Source organism: Aythya fuligula, chromosome 7 (assembly GCF_009819795.1).
Source record: "Aythya fuligula isolate bAytFul2 chromosome 7, bAytFul2.pri, whole genome shotgun sequence".
Classification (NCBI taxonomy): Eukaryota; Metazoa; Chordata; class Aves; order Anseriformes; family Anatidae; genus Aythya; species Aythya fuligula.
This window is the reverse complement of record NC_045565.1, coordinates 2,474,732-2,494,578: the sequence shown is the minus strand read 5'-3', so window position 1 is coordinate 2,494,578 and position 19,847 is coordinate 2,474,732. Positions and strand designations below refer to the sequence as shown.

The 19,847-nt window shown below is 38.8% G+C and overlaps 1 protein-coding gene and 1 long non-coding RNA gene across 2 annotated transcripts in view; both read right to left on the bottom strand.

The window, feature by feature from the left end:
• Positions 1-5,085: 5,085 nt before the first annotated feature.
• LOC116491599 lies at positions 5,086-14,573 on the bottom strand. The gene is made up of 5 exons (XR_004253497.1): positions 14,260-14,573; positions 13,627-13,692; positions 9,692-9,793; positions 7,762-7,861; positions 5,086-5,156 (listed from the first exon to the last, which is right to left on the bottom strand). It is a non-coding gene; the product is annotated as an uncharacterized LOC116491599 (long non-coding RNA).
• A 4,529-nt stretch (positions 14,574-19,102) lies between these two features.
• Positions 19,103-19,847, bottom strand: part of CABCOCO1 (ciliary associated calcium binding coiled-coil 1) — a 53,412-nt gene continuing 52,667 nt past the window's right edge. The window contains exon 9 of the mRNA XM_032191579.1: positions 19,103-19,419. Within this exon, the coding sequence (XP_032047470.1) occupies positions 19,342-19,419 (78 nt within the window). The 3' untranslated portion in view covers positions 19,103-19,341. The remainder of the gene's footprint in view (positions 19,420-19,847) is intronic.

Here is a 19,847-nt window from a genome sequence, read left to right as displayed (position 1 = left end):
GGGAGCTTATCTCTGTATTTCAGTGGCTCCTGGCGTTGTACTCTGCTTTAATTGTTGCTGTTCTGAAGAAAGCTTTTTCGTTCAGTACAAATGCCTACTTCATGATGTCATCATCTAAGACAGAAGGAAAAAAAAAAAAAATAACCCACCAACGCAGCCTGGAGTAGTCAGGCATGTGACGATGTATAAATAGCTCTGACAGAACAATATTATAAACTCTATCGGTACAGCTGAGATAAAAATAGCAAGTTGCTGATTCATCTAAGATATCGGCTAGAGGGATGGCAGGAGGTTCAGCTACAATAAACCTTCCCAGCTAAAAGCATGCTACTCCACCATGAATCAGCTCCTCAAATCTTTCATTCTTTTCCAAAAAGCACCTGTCTTGTGCTTCTTCAGTCCTCCGCTACTGAACACATGAAATATAGGGACTGATTTTTTTTTTTGTTTCCCTTATGCTGAAATGTGCTACAGTCAGAAAATTCTCTAAGGCTTTATAAACACGTAGGAAAGACGGAATCATTTCTAAAACTGCTTGCCACATGCTTGGCAACAGCAAGGTTTGATGGTATTGCTCACAGCTTTTTCTACATTGCCTACCTTTAGAAAAACAATCAGGGGACCATTATTTCAATAAATCTGGAAATGCTGAACCAGACTTGTAAAACATCTGAATCTATAATGCCTAGGTCATTTTATGGTTTTCAGTAAGATACATGCAAAGTCAAGTACACAGCCACAGATGGTGTTCTTTTCAAACCTTTCAAATGAAAGAAAATGAAACCTCACACACCAAGCCTAGAAATACATGAATTAAAGAAACAAAACAAAAAAAGAACACAAGATGGGTGATTTGCTCCTTGGAATACAGCAGCAGTGATTACTTGTGCTGCATCTCACATGGCTCAGCACTTGTGTTCTTGTTTGAGCTCATTTTTAAGTACCAGGATTGTAACAACAGCCGTATCGATGCTATGCCTACTCTTCACAGAAAGACCCCGAAGCAAAGTACATAGGACCAAAAACTAGTGTGAGTTCTGCAAATTCAGGTGCAGCTGCTCTTGGGAAGCAGTCTTGCACTACAGCCTCTGCTTCCACTGCACATGTTACAGTGACAACAAGCTGCCCAGGGGAGGATGCTAGCTGGCCACAGATAAATATGCAGCTCCAGGAATCCCTTTCTTGTGGCAAATTCTCATACAAGCTCAAGTGAATTCTCCCACGCTGCAGCCAGCATATTTTTAGACACAACTAAAAGAGGTCTTCGATGTTTAACTTTCATTTTTTAACACTACAGCCACATGGCACAAAAGAAGCACACAAAATCAATGGTAACTTGTAAATTGGAAGATGAGGTTTCTCTCCCTTCATACAGGGCAAGCTACCCTGTAATGTGAACAAGACCACTCAAAAGTGCATTGACTTGGACTAATGGGTGGGGACAGGGAATTTACAGCCTGCTTTTTCACCCCCTGCACGACTGTCCCCCCAAAACCTGCTTCTGCATCACCTTGTGGTCACTGTGTAATGATGACAAAACCTCCAGAAGCAAAGTCAGCCAGGTAAAAATCTTCCTGCTAGATATCTGCGGACACTAGGTGACAGAAATAAGCTCTCCTCAAATCAATGCAATTGCTTTGCCGTTGATCACCCACAATTCCACTTATGAGTAACCTATTAAGTTTCTGTGTGATAGCAACTCATGTCCACATTGTGTTCCTCAAGAGCATGACCTTACACTGCAATCATCATCCCTGTGGGTACCGACAACACAGACATGAACACCACCAGCCCCACCGAGCAGCTTGCTTGGTACAAGTAGAGCGCTGTATCGACTGCCTGCACCTTGGCTTACATCAAAGCAAAGTTGCTTGTTTAGGACCATTAAAATAAGCAAGGCTTATGCAATGATGGAACTTTATATTAATTTTTAAGACTCGCAGATGTTGCAGTCTGTACGTATGGGAATAATGCCAAATGCTACAATGACAAAAACAAAAATTATATTGGTTGGTGTTTAAAGGTAAAGAGGCAGAGTGAAACATCTCACCCCACCACTGCTAAGGCATTGTACATACCTGGTTTTGTACACATCATTTAGTTAGCAGCTTTGCATTTCTGATAGTGACCTAATCAAATAATATTTTTATGAGCACAAAACTGAGAAAATGTTTGTGTCCTTATTTGCTTTTAAACTATTTTTAAATCAATAAAATCATTCTTACTTTGCTCAGAGTAGACTTTTGCTGAACATGAATTTCAGAGAGCAAAGCCAGCAGTAATTCTACCTATCTGCCACATCCCCCTCTGGGAGGAGCAGAGCTGGGAAGAAGCACAGTTTTGGATGTCACTGCACTGCTGTGTAACATCTCAAACAATCTGAGACTCCAGTGTGACTTTGGCTGAGGTTGCTGGATGATCAACATATTGAGGTGCTTTGCAGAGAGCATTTAAGTGATGCCCAGTTATCTGCATAAGCAACATATGTTTCATATTACCAACATCCCCCCTTTGTATTTCAATTGCATGTCAATACTGGTAGAGCCTACTGATTCTAAGACCCGCTTCAGCTTTGAAGCTTAGCACAATAACAAACTGATCTGCCATTTGTTTATGTTAGTAATAAGATCTACCAGCAACTTTGATTTGATCATGGGTATAACAGCAAGACAAGCCAAAGGAAACCTTCTCAATAAATAGGAAATGAAGGAAGTGGATGGGTTGTCTTGCAGATCTTCTAAACCTAGTCCAAGTGATGGTGACACCTTTGTCACTGTCTTTCCTGGGCATCCCTCCCTGCTTCTCCTCCTGCCCTGCCTCCATTCCTTCTGCCACACGATCAGCTATATGAATTATCCTGTGCCTTTGGCCTGGGACAATGGATGTCCTTGTATTGCAATTCAAAGCCACCTGGGAGACTACAGCTGCATATGCATAAGCACTGGATAGTTTATTCCATTGTTTTATATATATATAGATAGATATATTTTTAACATAAAAATATAAATAAACATATTGCTATGTTTATATATATATATTTATTTATATATATATTATATATAAATTTTATTTTTATATTTATTTATATATATATTATATATAAATAAATAAATATATATATATATAAACATAGCAATACCACAACAACTATAGGCATGCTACATGTGAACAGATCAAATATATCTTTTGTATGTAATCAGTCCTGATGCATTAGCCTTGCATTTCTGAGGTAAAATAAAGTTGGTTAACAGAGCACTCCTAAGCCAACAATTTCAATTTTTGGTATCTCTTCCTCGATACCTATACCATGAGTAAACACGTGAATGTAACGTTGGCTCAGTGGATTTTACAGTAGAGCATTCTGATAAATCCATAGACTTACATGTGAGTAAGACTTCTAATACAGCACCACAGTTTATTCCCATTTGCAGTTTAATGGAGCTTTTCTGATTATTTTCACAGCATTATGCAAGTTTTTTTTTTTCTTTTTCTTTTTTTCTTTTTTTTTTTTCCGTACTGCACAAAAGGGAAAAGCTCCTAATATGTTCCTGAAATGCCTCATGAAGTTAATGCAACTTATTCTCTATCATCACGAGAATGATACTGGAATGAAAGTCAGTACTTTTTCTCAAAGTCTCTTTATATTCAGTCCTCACACAGCATAAGGGAGTAAACTCTCAATTACACAAAGGCACATACAGAGAAATCCGTCAAAGTCAATAGAGTTATTCTGGACACCTGAGTAATTTGTCCCTGGGTATGATTCATTCTCCAAAATCCACTCTGAATGTCCATAATGACCATCTGCTATTCACTTACATTTTTAGCTCTGTTACAATTCTAATTTTTTCCATGTTTCACAAATAACCTGAGTCAGTTTATTTCAGAAGATGCTGTTTCTCCAGCTTGGCTTCCCTATGAATAACCTCCATCATCACTATGCTACTTTTACTAAATGTTTCATTTTTAACAATAAACATCTATCCCAGATGCCTTATTTTCAGCTTCATTAAATGTTTTACTAGTTCATCTTGAGTCACGTCAATATTTACCTTGGACAGGGTTCCATATCCTTCAGTTTCTAATACCAGAATTCTCTAGACAAGCTTATTGTTCCTGGCTTGACTTCTCCAAGTCACAGCTTAAAACTTTTTTTTTGACGTACTAAATAAGATGCAAATTCACCCAGCTATGTGCTCTGCTGCATGCTGCCAGCTCTGCCTATTCCAAACATCTCTAAACTGATTTACTTCAATTTCTGTGTACACAAAGGCCCCAAACCTGCACTCAGTTACTCTGAGGTAATTTCAAAGTCATTTAATCACAGCAATTAGCAGAAAAGAAAGCAGAAATTAGATATCAGCCTTTCAGGCATCGTACCACAACAGGCCATTTCTACTGACCTTCTGCATCCTAGAAAAACGGTGTCAGGAGGCGTTGCCAGCCCCTGCCTGCTTTACTGGCACCTTTCTATTTTTCCTAACTTAAAACTCAAAGGCTTTTCTGAGAAATGGGACTGCTTTTCTTCAGTCCAGCTCTCCTTCCTGCTCCTTACAAACAGCATCAACTTGTGCTGAGCTGTGCACAGCATGGAGATCATTGTGCTGTTTCTCGTGCTCACCTACGTACTGAGCAGGGCAGAAGAAACCTTGTAAAACAGCGAGTGGCAGCGGGATGCCACGTTCACCAGAGAGGAGGGCAGCATAATGTGGACATAAGTTCTCCAGCAACAACACAAATAATGCAAAGCAATGGCAATAGCAAAAAGAAAGGAGGAATTGGTTTTGAGGGTCATATTGGAGCAATGCAAAGCCTAGAACGTGTAAAGGCAAGTGGAAAAGGTTATGCCCCTTGGGAGGCTGTGTAAGAGCAATCTCTGGCTTTGGCAAGAGGTTGGCAAGAACTGCTGTATTGTAACAAGATATGTAAAGGAAAGTAGCCACAGCCATGGGGAGGAGCAGTGCAGGTATCAGAGAGATGGGGCTTTTGGGAGGGTATTGGAAAGACAGTTTGTCTGTGTAGGTCCCCAGTGCTAGTGATACTTGAAACAGCTCAGTCAGCTTACCCCCAGGCGGTCCTCAGCTGTAGTCCACAGAGCCTTCTGGATCCGCACTGCTCCTTACTGCTGTATGCACGCTTGCTTGAGAAAAGTTGTTCTAAATGAGAACAAGACAAAGGGGAACAGAAGTTTGAGAAGTGGAATTTTCTCAATAATTTTCTTGATCTTTATGCTGAGTTTACTTCAGGTCCCTTTTCAAAGCAGTAGCACAAGAAAGGCAGTGTGAGGTTTGATACATTTATATTTTATATTCATGGATTGCATTGGAATAAAACATTTTGAATTTTATATTGGATATGAAAAAGCAAAGGTGTCAAGCTGGGAAAGCGCTTTGAAAATAACAAAGGACTTTATGTGGGATTGTTTGAGGTCATTTTATCTGTTGTTCCTGACAGTATTTAAATACCTCTTTTCAATTTGAAATGCCTTTGCTTGTCACTCACAGAAATCAGTGGTGGAGACTAGCAGGGCAGCTGGGTACACACCACAGGGGGATACATGAGGAGAGAAGCACTCAGATTTTTGGAGATCTCCGAAGCCAGTATTATACCTCTGCCAGCAACCCACATTTGTCAAGAGGTGTCAGTGTGGCCTGGAGAAGCCGTGAGCCACGTTCTTGTGAGAGGGGAGAGAATTTCAAGTCATGTCAACTTCCCCGAGCAAGACACTCCTAAGAGCAGGTCGAGGAGATGGCTTTACATCTCAATCCAGGCGTGTAACAGTTTTAAGCAGAAATTCAGGATATTGAGCTGAGCTTACAGTGCAATGACTTCGGTGATTGCTACACATTCAGATACGTGGGGCTAATTCTGAAGTACCTGGCTTAGGTGCTTTAGCAATAGCAGCACATGTAAATAATGTCTGTATTTAGCCCACATGCCATTGCTAACATCCAAAAGTTATATCTGCACAGTGTAAAGAAGATAATATTTCTGTTTACCCTAGGTAATCCTGTGTCTTGTAGGCTCTTCTCCTGTGATTTGACCCTAAAGGGCTCTACTGACAAGAAGACAACTGAGAATTTATACGTTTTTGAAAGATTCTGCTCACCTTTAAAACAGAAATTGACAATTTCTGCTTTTGGTCTAAGCCAGAATCAGAGAGAAACGAAACTGGAATATTCAAAATCCCCTTCTCTTCTTTATGTCCCTCTCCACATATGTACCAAGTGAACAAAAGCAGTTCAGTACAGGAAGGGAGATGAGACAGGATGAGGGACCACTGTTCTCCACAAACACATGCAGCCAGAAGATAAAAGGGAAGAGCTGAATACTAGATTAAATGCAAGTTTCATGTAAATGATCACTTACAGAGACCTAATAAATGATTCTCTGCAATGCAGTCAGAGATTTTCTCTGCTTTTTTCTTTTTTTTTTTTTTCTTTTTTTTTTCCCTGTTTTGTTTTGAATTTGAATTTAGAAGCTTTTCCCGCTTGGAGGATAATGTTCAGGTTTTAAAATTTGTATTAATCTGTCACAACATTTATCTGTCATTCTATTAAAGTTTTGTTTTAATTGTCTTTTCTTTAATGGGTTGACTTATCAGAATGGATTATTTAGAATAAGCCCTTTGAAGAGTGGTACTGCATAGGATGGGACAGCATGTAGGAAGGATGTTTTTTTAAATAATATGATCTCTTTTGACCTGAACAACAAATCAGTTTTGGAGCTTCTGTGTTAACTCTAGCTGGGACTGACGAGGATCTTCACTGCAAATCTCTCTGCTCGCAAGGACAGTCTTTATTTCCAGAACAAAGAAGGAATCAACTGGAGACGGAGGCTTTTCTGACAGACACCCATACGCCCCTTTCAGGCAAGAGTGGTAGTCTGAAAGCTCTCAGTTTTGGGGGTTTTGTTTTTTGTTTCCCCATCAGGTCAGGGATGCTACTCTAAAGAAATTACAAATTGCTCCCTCCAGAACAAAGGTCTCTGACAGCCTCTGCTGGGTTCCCTCAGACACCTCTGTCCTACTCCGCTCTCCATGCCACCATCCAGCTAGATGTCACAACAGGATGCAATCTACACATTGCCTGCTTCACCTCCTTATTAATACAGTTGTGAAAATCCCTCTGTGAGATTCGGGCTGTGTGCTGACTGAGGCATAGCCATCAGCTCTGTGCTGCCATCCCTGCTTGGAGTAAGGACAAGGAGGGGACAATACAGAAAGGCACCACAAAAAAAAAAAAAAAAAAAAAAAAAAAGAGTGCAGAGGATGCCCATCAAATATCCACATTTTTGTCGTGTGTGTCCTAGATAGATTCCTGGAATAACTGCTCGCCCAGGGTCTGATGCAAGTTTGGATACTTGAGCCCTTGTGGCTACAGAAGACACCTTTCTCTCACTCTGCTGTATCAATGCTTAGTCTGAACTTTCTCTGCCTTGTGATCTAATCAAAAATGACGTCAGGTTACTGTACCATGATCAGTCAGTGTTTGCAGTTTCTCTTATTCACACTTCACCTATATATCTTCAGTTATTCTGTCCCTCTATTTTTTATCTCTGATCAAAATATGTTCCAATGATGGAACATATTGGTACATGGACACATTCCAATACCTTTTTCCTGCTGCTAAATACAAACCTCTTATTTGCTAACTTCCAATTGCATTTGACCTTGAATGGCACAATGGCTTTACATGTAATCTTTCATATACAGACCATGATTTCAGTGTTGATTACAAGACAGAGATATGGTAATCTCACCTGTTTGAGCTCTGTTTTCCCCTCAGGTCTGGGAGTTTCCGTTTCACTTGTCTTCATTCTCACCAGCCATTTTGCATTTGTCCACATGATCGCTGTCGTCCTGAAAAAGAGAGGAGACATTTGCTCAGCCTGCAGGTCATACGTAGCTTGTCTTTAATGAAAGCAATCTCATTTCTTCCTTCAGAATAAGAGAAAAGCTCTCCATGAAAAGACAGATGATATGAGTATGCTTCTGCATTACTCACTGAAAAAAGGTCCAAACCTTGATTATTATACCTGTCTCTCCAGTGGAAATAGAGTGACTCCTGGAAAAACAGTGAAGCCACAGTGATATAGCAGAGACAAACCAAGACAGAGGTTTTGGAGTACACTGCTCTGTTTTGTTGTTGTTGTTGGGCATTGTTTTGTTTTGTTTTTAAATACATCTCATGTCCTGCTTTATGAGAATTTTTGAAGGTTTACACAGAAGCTAGCACACCTGAGAAAGTAGAGCAGAAGCTTAGATTATGAACTTTGCTCATGGTTCATTCAATATTTTTAATAAAGTTTGTAAAGGTTTCCTTCCATCAAAGAATGCCCCTTTTGATTAATCAATTGAATTTGATATTTTCTCTATGGAAAACACAAAGCAGTATACCCCTTTGCCAATTATTTACAGGCAGCTTCACAGCACGCAATAGAACAGTTATTTTCTAAGTAAAAGAGCTGTGATCGGAAACTTTAATAAACCACTTAATAGTGTAGCATCCTTTTCTTCCTTTAAAAAGGCACAATAAGGACATATCAAGCCATTTTTTGTATAATCTGCATAATTTCAAAATAACATATTCAGGGAAACAGACTTGTCTTAAATAGCCTTCTTTGCATTTACATCTGTAACAGCTGCAGTAGCAGCACTGACAGGCTTGATTTTATTCAGTGTTTCAGGATCAACATAAAATCTAGGCTGAAAATTAAAGGGAGTAAATGTACCCCTGACAGTCAAGAAAATGATCTTGGTCCAAGAATATTTCTGGCCAGAACTCGCTTTCAAAAGCAGCTTTGTCATTTGTGCCTGGCCTAGTCCCAGTAAGTGCTATTATGATTTGTTACATTTTCTATAGAACCAGGAGACCATTTATTAGCCCCATGGTATTGTATTGAGCTTCAATTATGTAATAGTCATTATTCTGCTGAATATCCAAAGCTTTGTAAGAAAGTTTTAGCTCTGGAAAGAAATCTACAAGGTTCTCAAATGATTTTGAGGAAGATCAAACTCCCCCTTTTTTACTAGTTGAAAGAGCAAAGGTCCCTTCTTGATATAAATCATGAATAATTTGAATAGTCTTTTTTTCTGAAGAAAAACTCCTTTTCCTTTGAAAGCCCTTGATAGCTTGGGATTCAAGCAGAAAAGAATAAAAGAAGAAATAATAGTTTCTTCCTAGAAGAGAACGTGATAGGTATGCCTCCAAATTAGTAAGATTTTAATTTAATTATAACAGAGGAATGTGTGTGCACGTGTGATTTACCTGCTTATAAGTAAGCAATGAGGGTGTCTCCCATATGTAGCTTGGATGAGGAGGGGGGCAGGTCCTCAAGCACAGCCTTGCTAGGGCCCCCTGAACAGAGTTTTTGCAGCTGACATAAGCCAAGGATGCACCCTCCAGTCCTCTTTGCTCATTCAGCTGCCCATTCAGGTCCTGCAATGCAAATCAAATAAAATCAAATCCCAGTGGCCTTCCACTTCCAATCAGTATGAGCCATTCACATCTCCCAGACTGTTGACAAATTAACTTCCATAAAATAGTACGTGCTACTAGCTATCTGTTATCACCATCTTTCTGTGACCCTTCAGTGTTTAAAAATCCAACAACCCAAAACATAGACCTTAAAAAGCACTGACATCAAAATAAAATTTGATCATTTTCAAGCAATTGTCCTTTTCACAAACCACTTTATGCGATGAAGGCTTCAGCTTCCAGTTCTCAGAGGAAGTCTTGATCACGTGTGAATTTTTCCCTGCTCTCTGCTGGCAGGCTAGACACTGCAGTTCCTGTAACAACCAAACAGCAGGTAAAAATCAGCCCAGCTCTTGCTTCTGTTTTCTTTTTTTTTTTTTTTTTGTGTGTGTGTGTGTGCATGTGTGTTTGTTTGTTGTTTTTTTAAACTACTAATACACCACACACAACACACATACAACTTATACACGCTACAGCTGATCTGCCTCAGAGTAGCAAAACCAATTATTCCTTGGTATTCTCAGGAAATGGAAGAGAAATGTTCTCAAGGCTGACAGATTTCTGAAATGATCTTTCTTTAACGTATGCTCAGTTTAGCTGCTATTTTAGTAAAATGACTCTAGCTTTATACCAGCTGAAGAGAAAGCAGAAAGTAAATCAACAAGCTTTCTTTCAGCTAGACTTCAGTATCTCAAAAATTCACAGCTAACGGAAATTTGCTACCAAGGTTTCATCCCTATTATGAAAACAACCATTTCAAACACTGCTGTACAACTTGATGTGATTACAGCCAGTGCATAGCAATGGCTCACACGTAGGTTTTCCTATCTGAGAGGGAGCAAGAATAAAACAGGTACTAAGTAATACAGTTTGGCCACAGCCATATCATCCCCTGGTTATTTTTGCAATATGAGTTATAAATGGATCAGATGCATTTGCATTTCATTCACTAATTCCAATCAAAGCAACATATGTGTCCTTATTTTTTCATAATAGGGGAAAAGAAGTTGGATATCCATTTTATCTTTAAGGAAAAAGAAAAAAAAAAAGGGCATCAAGCCAGAATCTAATCTTGTCTGCCACTATGTGCCACTATGTAAACGATGAGTAAGTCTGCTCAGGTCAACAGAGCAACAGCAGAGTCACATGAGTCACAGCACACTTCTCTTTGGAAAGATTTCTCCATGGCTAAATATACTTTTACAGTTGCTTCAAGAAAAGCTCTGTGTCAAGGTCTAATAAATGCTGGCAGTGATGCTGAGCTCTGAGCAATCATAAAGCCAAAAGGATGAACAAGAATTAACAAGTGGACTTAAAAAACTACTGAAGAAAATGGAAGTTTTTTCCATGTAAGAACTGAAGTATCAGAACATTGGTAATGAAAATCATAACCTATTTTTTCCACTACCTACACTTACTCACCTTTCAAATGGATCTGAAGAAAAAAAATAGAAAGTGAAACAATTTTCTCCAGAATCCAAGTGTAGAAAATACTCTGAAATCAACAGACTAAGCTTATGTAAGTTACCACTCAGCTATGCGACAACACAGAGTTTGTTCCACTATCATTTTAAGCAGTCTTTTCCCAATAAATGTCTTGTTCCTCCCAGGGGAAAGCATTAAATGAACGTACTGCTTCTGTTATCAGTGAACAGGAACAGCCAAATCAACAGAAACTAACCCAACACACCACCCATGATCCAACAGCACGGTAATTCCAATGAATACCCTTTATATCTCCGTCTGATACACACAGTGCTGAATCTGGAAAAATGAGAGCTCAGTAAGCCATAAAAGAGATGCCCTTTAGTCTTCCTTTTTTTTTTTTTTTCCCCCCCTCCGTGGGGTCATAATTTAGCACTATTACAAGGATAGCTTTAGGTAATCAAAATTGCTTATCAAATGTGGGTTTGTATTCCCTATCAAAAGTGTACTGAATTAGAAAAGATTTAATAATTCCTTGTGAATTTCTCTTCTACCTAGTCTTTTCACTGGAAGCCTGATTAAACAAGTATTATTTCTTCTTAAGTGGTTTTACAGTTCGTTTATCTTAGATTTATGGCTATCAACTTACTTTAGAAGGTATTAGATAGCGTTAACGTTTGACACATATTCTCTAAATCATTTACAGTGCTCTCCATTTGCACTAGATGATCAGTAATCTTCCCAATATTAGGTTTTATTGACAATGCACCATATAGAGTTCTTATTATATGATAATGATTTAAGATAGGTGTAGGACTGGGAACTAATAAATCCAAAAGCTCCTATTTGATTGTTGACACAAAGCTGGGGAATAACGTGCATTCATCTAAATCACAACATTTCTCAATAGTGCAGTGGAGATGAGCAGGGGCTCAGCCCGGTTCTCCTGGTTCCTGAGCCTACCTCCACCCCGCCGACGCTGGTCCCAGCCTGACAGCCTCAAGCAGCCCAAGCACGCCTCTGTTACACTTGAGTCACACCAAGGTAAATATGCCAGTTGAGATCAAGAAGCGTTTCACCTGAGCAGGGAGTAAGCCTGGAGATTAAGGTTGTAAAAGATGATCCCCCTGATTTATATTTGGGAGACAATATACAAAGGTGTCATATATAACAAAGACATACCATCATGCAGCCCTGCACAAGAATTATTTCACAGAAATATTGGCATGGAGAGTTATTGAATTCAATTGAATAATTTATTCAACTACTTCTACAGAATATCAGACCCCACATCCTTACTACTCATAAAAAAAAAAAAAAAAAGAAGTAGGGAAAAAAAAGCCTTTGGTGGCAAATGAGCATCTCTCCACTGAATTCTACAGAATTAAAGTCTCATCTGCAACCCTGTAATCCAAAGGTAAGTCTTTGAAATGTAGTCAAGAGATCTGTATCAGTCCTGCTTTTACAGTACATCATTGGAAATGACTTCTGGGGCATCTGAGCTGCATGAACTGGCAATTTGTTAAGTTGAAATGTGACATCTCAAAAAAAAAATAAAAAAAAGAAAAGAAAAGAAAAGCTGAAATGATCTCAGAGCAAAAGTAACACAAAATCGGAACCTTGCTTTTATCCAAAAATCACCTGGTAGAAAAACTTCAATAAAAATTGTATAAGTGGCAAATTTGTCACGTGGCAATTGCAGATGACTGTAAATGTGAATAGTACGGAAGTACAGTAAAGAGCTTGCTTTGTCTCACCTTGCTCATTGAGAAATACAAACAAACCAAAAGTCCTTACTCAGACTAAAGGCTTGGCAGGCTCACCCAGCTGCCTACAAATGATTTAGGAGGAGAGAACATCGAGAACTCGGCTCCAATCAAAATCAAAGACCTAGTTCAATGCTATGTACTAAGCATCGCTGTTACATTGTCTTACTTTGGCAAAAGCAAGCACAGATTTACAGGTGGAAGGGAAGTAAAAAAAAAAAAAAAAAAAATGTCCTCCCTAAATCAATACTCCCCAGTACAGTATGCACACTTCTGGCTTTGACATGAGGGAGTGCTTTAGACCCACTGCTTAGCTTGTTAGCAGGCAATTTACTAATGTACTGCGAAATAGCAGAAATATCACAAGTTCTATTTTTCTTATTAATGGAGCTAACTGCCTTCTGCAATGCAGTATCTACATTTTTGTCTGCTTGTCTCATTCACTCAGCTCCTAAATCAGCAAAATTTAGCAATCTTCAACATCTCTCAGTAATGAGTGAAATTTCTGTTACTACTGTGAAGAAGGGAGGAGGTCAATAAGGCTTGGGAAAATTTGTTAGTATGATCTGTAATATGAATTTGGCAGAAAAGAAATTGAGAACATTTCTTTGGAAAACAATCAAAGGGCAAAGTTTTCCTCTTGGAGCTGCATGGTAATTCACGACTTATATGCTCCAAATAAACTTAGTACTCTGATGATTACAATAGCAAAGTATCCAGTGTCTGCCTGACAGACCAAACATGGGCATTTTTCCCCTCTTTGTCAGTATTTTTCTGTTCAGGCGGGCGGGCACGTGTATGTCTGCTGACACACAGATAAAAACTGAATGATACATCTCTGCTCAGGAAGATTATAATTAAGTTAGGTATGGCACAAGAAAAAAATGACAAGTAACAGGACCGGTGGCAGAAATTTAGGTTCAGCCTAGCAGAACGCAACATACGCTTTCTCTTACCTGGATCTTGGCTGCTCCTTGTGTACATGAAAAGTCAGCAGATTCGTGGCTCACTGCCTGTACTACCTGAAAACAAAGAAGTGACTGATAAAACTGAGGAACTTGACAGACTCTGGGACAAGCAACCTCAAACCTCTTCCATCCATCTAAGCTTGTGTTAATCAATACAAAATTAAAGCGTGGAACTTGCTGCTATGGAATAGTATGGTAGCTAGAGTTCAAAAAAGGCCTAGGCATGTTTATGGAGAAAATATCACTTAATTTCAAACCACTGTTTGGTCTGGGAGCATACTTGGGCTCCACAAGTTTCTAAACCACTGAACAATAGAAGGCTACGCCAAGGATCCCTCAGTCTGAAGGGTATCCTGTTCCTATACTTTTCCCTAAACATGTCTCATAAACAATGCCAAAGGAAGAACGCTGGGAGATTTGGATCCTGCTCTGTCCAGACATGACATTTCTTATACTTCTAATTAATGCAATCATAAAAACAGACTGTTTAGACAAGAAATTGCGTTGGCTGGAGTTTAAAAGAGACGAGATGCAGATTTTAAGAAAAAGTTGTATGAGACATCTTCAGAAAGGGTTAAAAAAGAGCCCGGTTAAAAATTTGAAATATTCACAGGGACTAACCTCAGTGGAGGGAGGCAAAATCCTGAGGCCTTCTCTGCAGCCACTGGAGGAACTGGCTCATCCAGAAGATCCTTCAAAGCACTTGCAGAATCTCCCAACCTGAATCACCATCCACATCAGCATCCCAAATCAATACAACTCCAACAGCCTTTCCTCCAGGAATGGAGAATTACTATCCTCATTTTAGGCAAGTAACTTTTATGGACCATTCTTTCTCATAGCCTTTGAACAATCTCCTTCTGTCAGGCCATAGGTCTCCCTTCTTACTCCCCCTATTCCACTGTACCAGGGCACTTACAGCGACTGACCTTTCCCTATTTCGTTCTTTCAATCAGCTGCTTAAATGTGCAAAACAAGTACAACTACTGGCATGCCTAGCCAACAGTGAGAGCGTAGAGTTCTGTGTGAACACAAACCTCATATTTAATGCAGTCTTTGCTTTGTCAGTGAAAGCTTTAAAGCAGTGGGCCACTAATTCTACTATGTAAAAAGCCAGGCTGTTTCTGTCCGGGAAATATTTTACATTCTGTTCTTTCTGCAGTATTACTAATTCCAAAGTTCTCTTTAATGCTCTGCATCTGAATGGGACTCTCAATTACATGAGTCACTGCAACTATCCTTTGATTTTTTTCTTTCTTTCTCTTTTTTGGCACGAACGTGTAATCTAAATCCACAACTGCTGGAGTTTGTCGCTTGCTCTGCACACTTGAAGTGCCACAAGAAAATGGGTTGAAGAGTTACATGCATGAGTTTTGAGTTGCTCATGGCAAGCAATGCAGCCCGAGTGTTTTGTCATTGCTGACATTTCCTTGACAACTGTGGCAGAGAAATAGAGGTGATCTCACCTTGGGCACAACTCCTCCCTACACCAGTGTACAGCAGAACCACGCACATTGTGGCAGGGGCAGGTATAAAACCATCCTAAAATGAATACGAGGGAGAGGAAAGGGGGTGAATTGCCCGGTTACCCGCAGTATCTTTTGCTTCAGGATGACACATCGCTCTTACTAGTGCTAGTAAGAGTGTAAACAACCCTTCCACACCACAGGAAAGCTACACGCACTAGCTATGAATTCTTTATGACCCTTGATATGCACATAACCCATGTTGAAGTTCATCTGTCATACCTACACTCTGCCATAAACAGGGGCTAGCTGAAGATGAGAGGGTACAGCCCATAATAGTATCCTCTCTTTTGAGCAGCTGTCTTCTACTTACTTCTGGGTGGTTACAACCTGGGATCAAGCCTATGCTAGGGAGGCTCTGTACAGCAGAAGTAGCATCAGAACACCCTTCTTTGCAGTGGCTTGTGAAAATCTCACCAGAACAAGACAGATCTCACAGGAATCCCTTAACAGAGGAGCCCAAGCACCTTACAGGATGAAAAGGCAGAAATAAGGACTGAAAAAGTTTAAAATATACTACTGGAAAAACAACAACAACAAACAAATAAAACAAAACAAAAAACACCACAACCAACAAGTGTGTGTAATACAAATATGTTTCTTGTTACACAGTTAGTATGAACTGCAAACCAAAGCCCATCAATGAAAACAATACACTACTCACAAAATAAATCCTTACAAATAAGTACAATACCTGCACCTGGATGCATGCGTACTGGTGGTTAACTGAATCATGTGCTTAAAAATCTGATTTAAATGGACAAATGCTGACTTTGCACACATTTTGTGGTCACGTTGGCAGGGTAGATTATTGAAGAAAATGTCTTTTTCTCACTTGTGGAAAGCTGAATACAAAGCCCACGCACAGTGCTTTTCTGGGAAAGCAAATTTTCTAGGAATGTCAGTTATAATTTTAGGAAGGAAACAATGTGGTAATTTTCAAATTCAAATTAAGTATTGGTGCAGAAGGAGAGAAGCAAGGCTTGAGAAGAAAAGGTCATGGCAAAACACTGTGGAACAGGTTAAAAAAAAAAAAAAAAAACTTTTCTCTTTTTGCCCCCTTTTCCATCTTTTCCAGCCAGCTTCTTATTAGGAAAGCTGTTTTCCATCTTTTATAAACTTTCATTCTCCGTCAATGTAATGCAGGAAAGTGCTGCTTTCCATCTTTTCTAAACTTCCATCCTCTGTCAGTGTAACGCAGGAAAAGCATTGCTTGAAAAGCTTTTCTTTTGCTAGAGGATAATTACTAGTTGTTCACTACCTCATTATAAAATCCTAGAGGAGACCAGGATTTTACCATGCAGATGCTAAAAAGCATCAATATTATACCTTACAGAGGAAAAACTATAGTGTTTCTTCTATCCCTTTCCCCCTAGAAAATCCTTGCTTATTTGGGAGACAAGGCAGAATGTAACATCTTTTTTCTTTTCTACATCTGCCTGATTTAAATTGAAAGCTTTGTAGGGTGGAACCCGTTAAGAACGACGTTAAGTATGTATATTTTAAAGAACTATGTCACATCAGTAGTGAAACAAAAAATCAAAGATTATTATGCCAAAGCCTCAAAAGCCTCAACTGTAGGTCCCAGAAATGACAGTATAATTATTTTTAGAGACAACTATAGCAGTAACTCAACATGACACGGGAGACTTTAAAAACAGCAAGCCTGATTTAAACCATCGGAAAAGCCAGGAATACAGGCTGGAGACTGTTCTTAATGCACCATATTGCATCTGAACATTTTGTTCCTACCCATCCATCCAAAGCATGACGTTTTGCATTTCATATTACCATTCTGAAGACATGAAAGGATTCTTCGAGTTGATGTTCATATGCTGTGTCAGAGCATGTACTCTGACTGCTTGGAGAGATGTCATGTCCACCTTTTGCTCATCTTCCCGCCTTCAACTGAGTCTCCTTAACTATCCCCCCTCCCATTTCAAAAATAATAATAAAAAAAAAATAATAATCCCTGGGGCTGTTTTTATTGGTAGCATTATTTCAGCAGGAAGATAGCTACAAATACTATTAGTCAGCAGGAAGAGAGCTACAAGTACGGTTTGTGGGATTTGAACTCCACGTGGAATTTCTGCAGTACCTCAGCTGTTATGCATATGTACTAGGAGCGACTGCTAACAAATCACTGCAGTAATACTTGATGTTCATATACAACTTCTCATCTTCAAAGCACTTCAAAATTTCCCAGAAGTTCTACAAAATATGGGAGAGGGAGGAAGAGATATGGGCAAAAGCCTTTGTTTAGCTCCTAACTTTGTTTAGGTCCTAACATAAATCATCATTATTCCTTTTCTGCTTTGTCATATAGCAAGAATGTTGTAGTCATCAGATTTGACTGAAGTGCTAAATTGACAATAACGTTTTCAGCAAAAATTTTAAGAAACACTCCTCCCCTTCCATACAGACAGTTCTTTTCAGAAGTTATGTTCGCATCTTTGAGTTCAAAATCAGGGAAACTTGTAACATTAGCATAATGCTCTGGGAAATTAATTTATGTATCAAAATAAAGGTCCTTTTGATTTTAGAAATTTTTCATGACCAAAAAAAAAAGTCATATTTCAAAGCAATAAAACATTGCAGAACATAACCATGGATCTTAGAGATTTTAAAGAATTTTTTTTTAGGATAAACCAATAATTCCTCATGAGTTACCTCACCGTTCAAATTGGAATAGTTAGCTTTTATAGCTGAAAGGAAGCTCTTATTAACTTGTTGGCCCATGTTGGATAGAAAAATGAAGAAAACTTTTAGTGAATTGCTATAGAGCTTACTCCTGATCATGTAACGGGAAGAATTTCTTTTTCTCAACAGGTGAGACCAACTAAAATATTCTGCCCACTTAACATCTCAAACAACTGCTTTACAGAGAGTCCAGTGCCCACACATCTGACATGTACTTTAAAGAGTACTTCCAGGCTATTGGCACTCAAACGCAGCTACTGAATATTGTCTTTTAATTCTGGGAGCTCTTTCTGATGAACAACGTGCAGGCAATGCCCCCTTCTGGCTGTGCTCTCAGCTCTGAGCACAACCAGGGAGCACGCCCATGCGAGGCAGGCAGTGACAAACAAGACCTTTCAGGCAAACTATTTCAGGTTATTGTCATTTTTGCCTGGATGAGTCAGGCTTGCGAACGTTCTTCGTTCTCACCATAAAAATGTGGGTGAAGTGAAAAAAAGCCTAACATTTTACTTAACGAGAAACAAATACAAAATTGTAACAAATAAAATATTCTGTTTCGTAAATATTCACTTAAACACGCAATCCAGCTCTTAGCTTGAAAGCATGACTTATTTTTACCATGCTTTCTAGGGCACAGAGTTCTGTAACATAGCAATTAGTATAGTTTACTATTTTGAAACATAGACGTTAAACCAGTTCTTCTGATGTCAATTATTGTATAGTTAAGATTCCTCTTGTGTTTACAACATTTCTATAATGTCTGACAAAATACGGAATGATGTTAGCATACAGAGGAATACGAAATGCATTTTCAGATGAAACGTTACACATATTCCAGAAAAAAATCCACGGAAATCAAAAGGAATTCTTTCTGGGAAGACTGTAAAAGTACATACTCTTCTTTTACGCAGTTTTAGTATGGTGGAAATAAAGAAGTGTAATATATGAAACTAGTTTAAAAGCTTAGAAAAAAATTAAAATGAAATAACATACATGTTATTAATAACTAACTATAGAAAAAAGTGTATAATTACATGTTAATTAAATTCTCTCCTTAGTGTATCTGCAATGCCTCAAAATTACATTTTCTTTCTGTGTATTCTCCTTCCAGCAAAATATCCTGAAAAAGCAGAAACTTTTAAGCATTTCACAACTGGAAGAAAGAAATAATAAAACTAGAGAGTTGTTTTTTTTTTTTTTTAACTGAGATTTATATTCAGAAATAAACTGAACTTCAACATGCTTGTATTACATATCCTTCTGTTTACAGTCTCCCACTTAAGTCTAAACTAAACAACAATCCTGGCAGAACACAGTGAATTTGAGGAACTCGGACGAACTATTTCTAGGTAAAAGTTAAGTGAACCATTTTCCTTTATACAAAAATAATTATGCTCTGGCAGAGAGCCAGTCTTCTCTGTGTATCACCGCCCACCCCCCAGTTTCCGTAAAATTCAACATCACCTTTCTTATCTGGTTATTTAGGACTTTTTAATTTTTCGGTTCTCAAAGTATAAGCTTCTTCTTGTATTTGCAGCTTTTCATTTATCTCTGCCTGTAAAGAAAATCAGAAGAAAAAAGTGGTTATGCTGGAGCTATCTTAGGCTGCACATTGTCTTTGTGGTTTTGACACAGTGTGGTGCAGTAAGACAGACATTATCCTACACACCTTCCTGTTTTGCAGACATAACGGTGTTTCAGCCTGTACTTACGTGATAACACTTTATCGTATTACTGTGCGCAATCCCGATGTATGGTATGTCTGCCATGAACGGGAAGTGATCTGGGACAGCCATTTCTCATATAACCTTGTCTTGGGAGATAGGCTAATTTGCCTGTATTCTCAGACAGCCTTTACCAATAAACACCAAATCAGAAAAATTGCTTTGGGATTTGATTGTTTCCACTGTTTTCCTTTGCTGCAGATGTTTGTTCTCTAGTGTAATACATTTTATTGAAATGGCTGGAATTAGAAAGCATTAC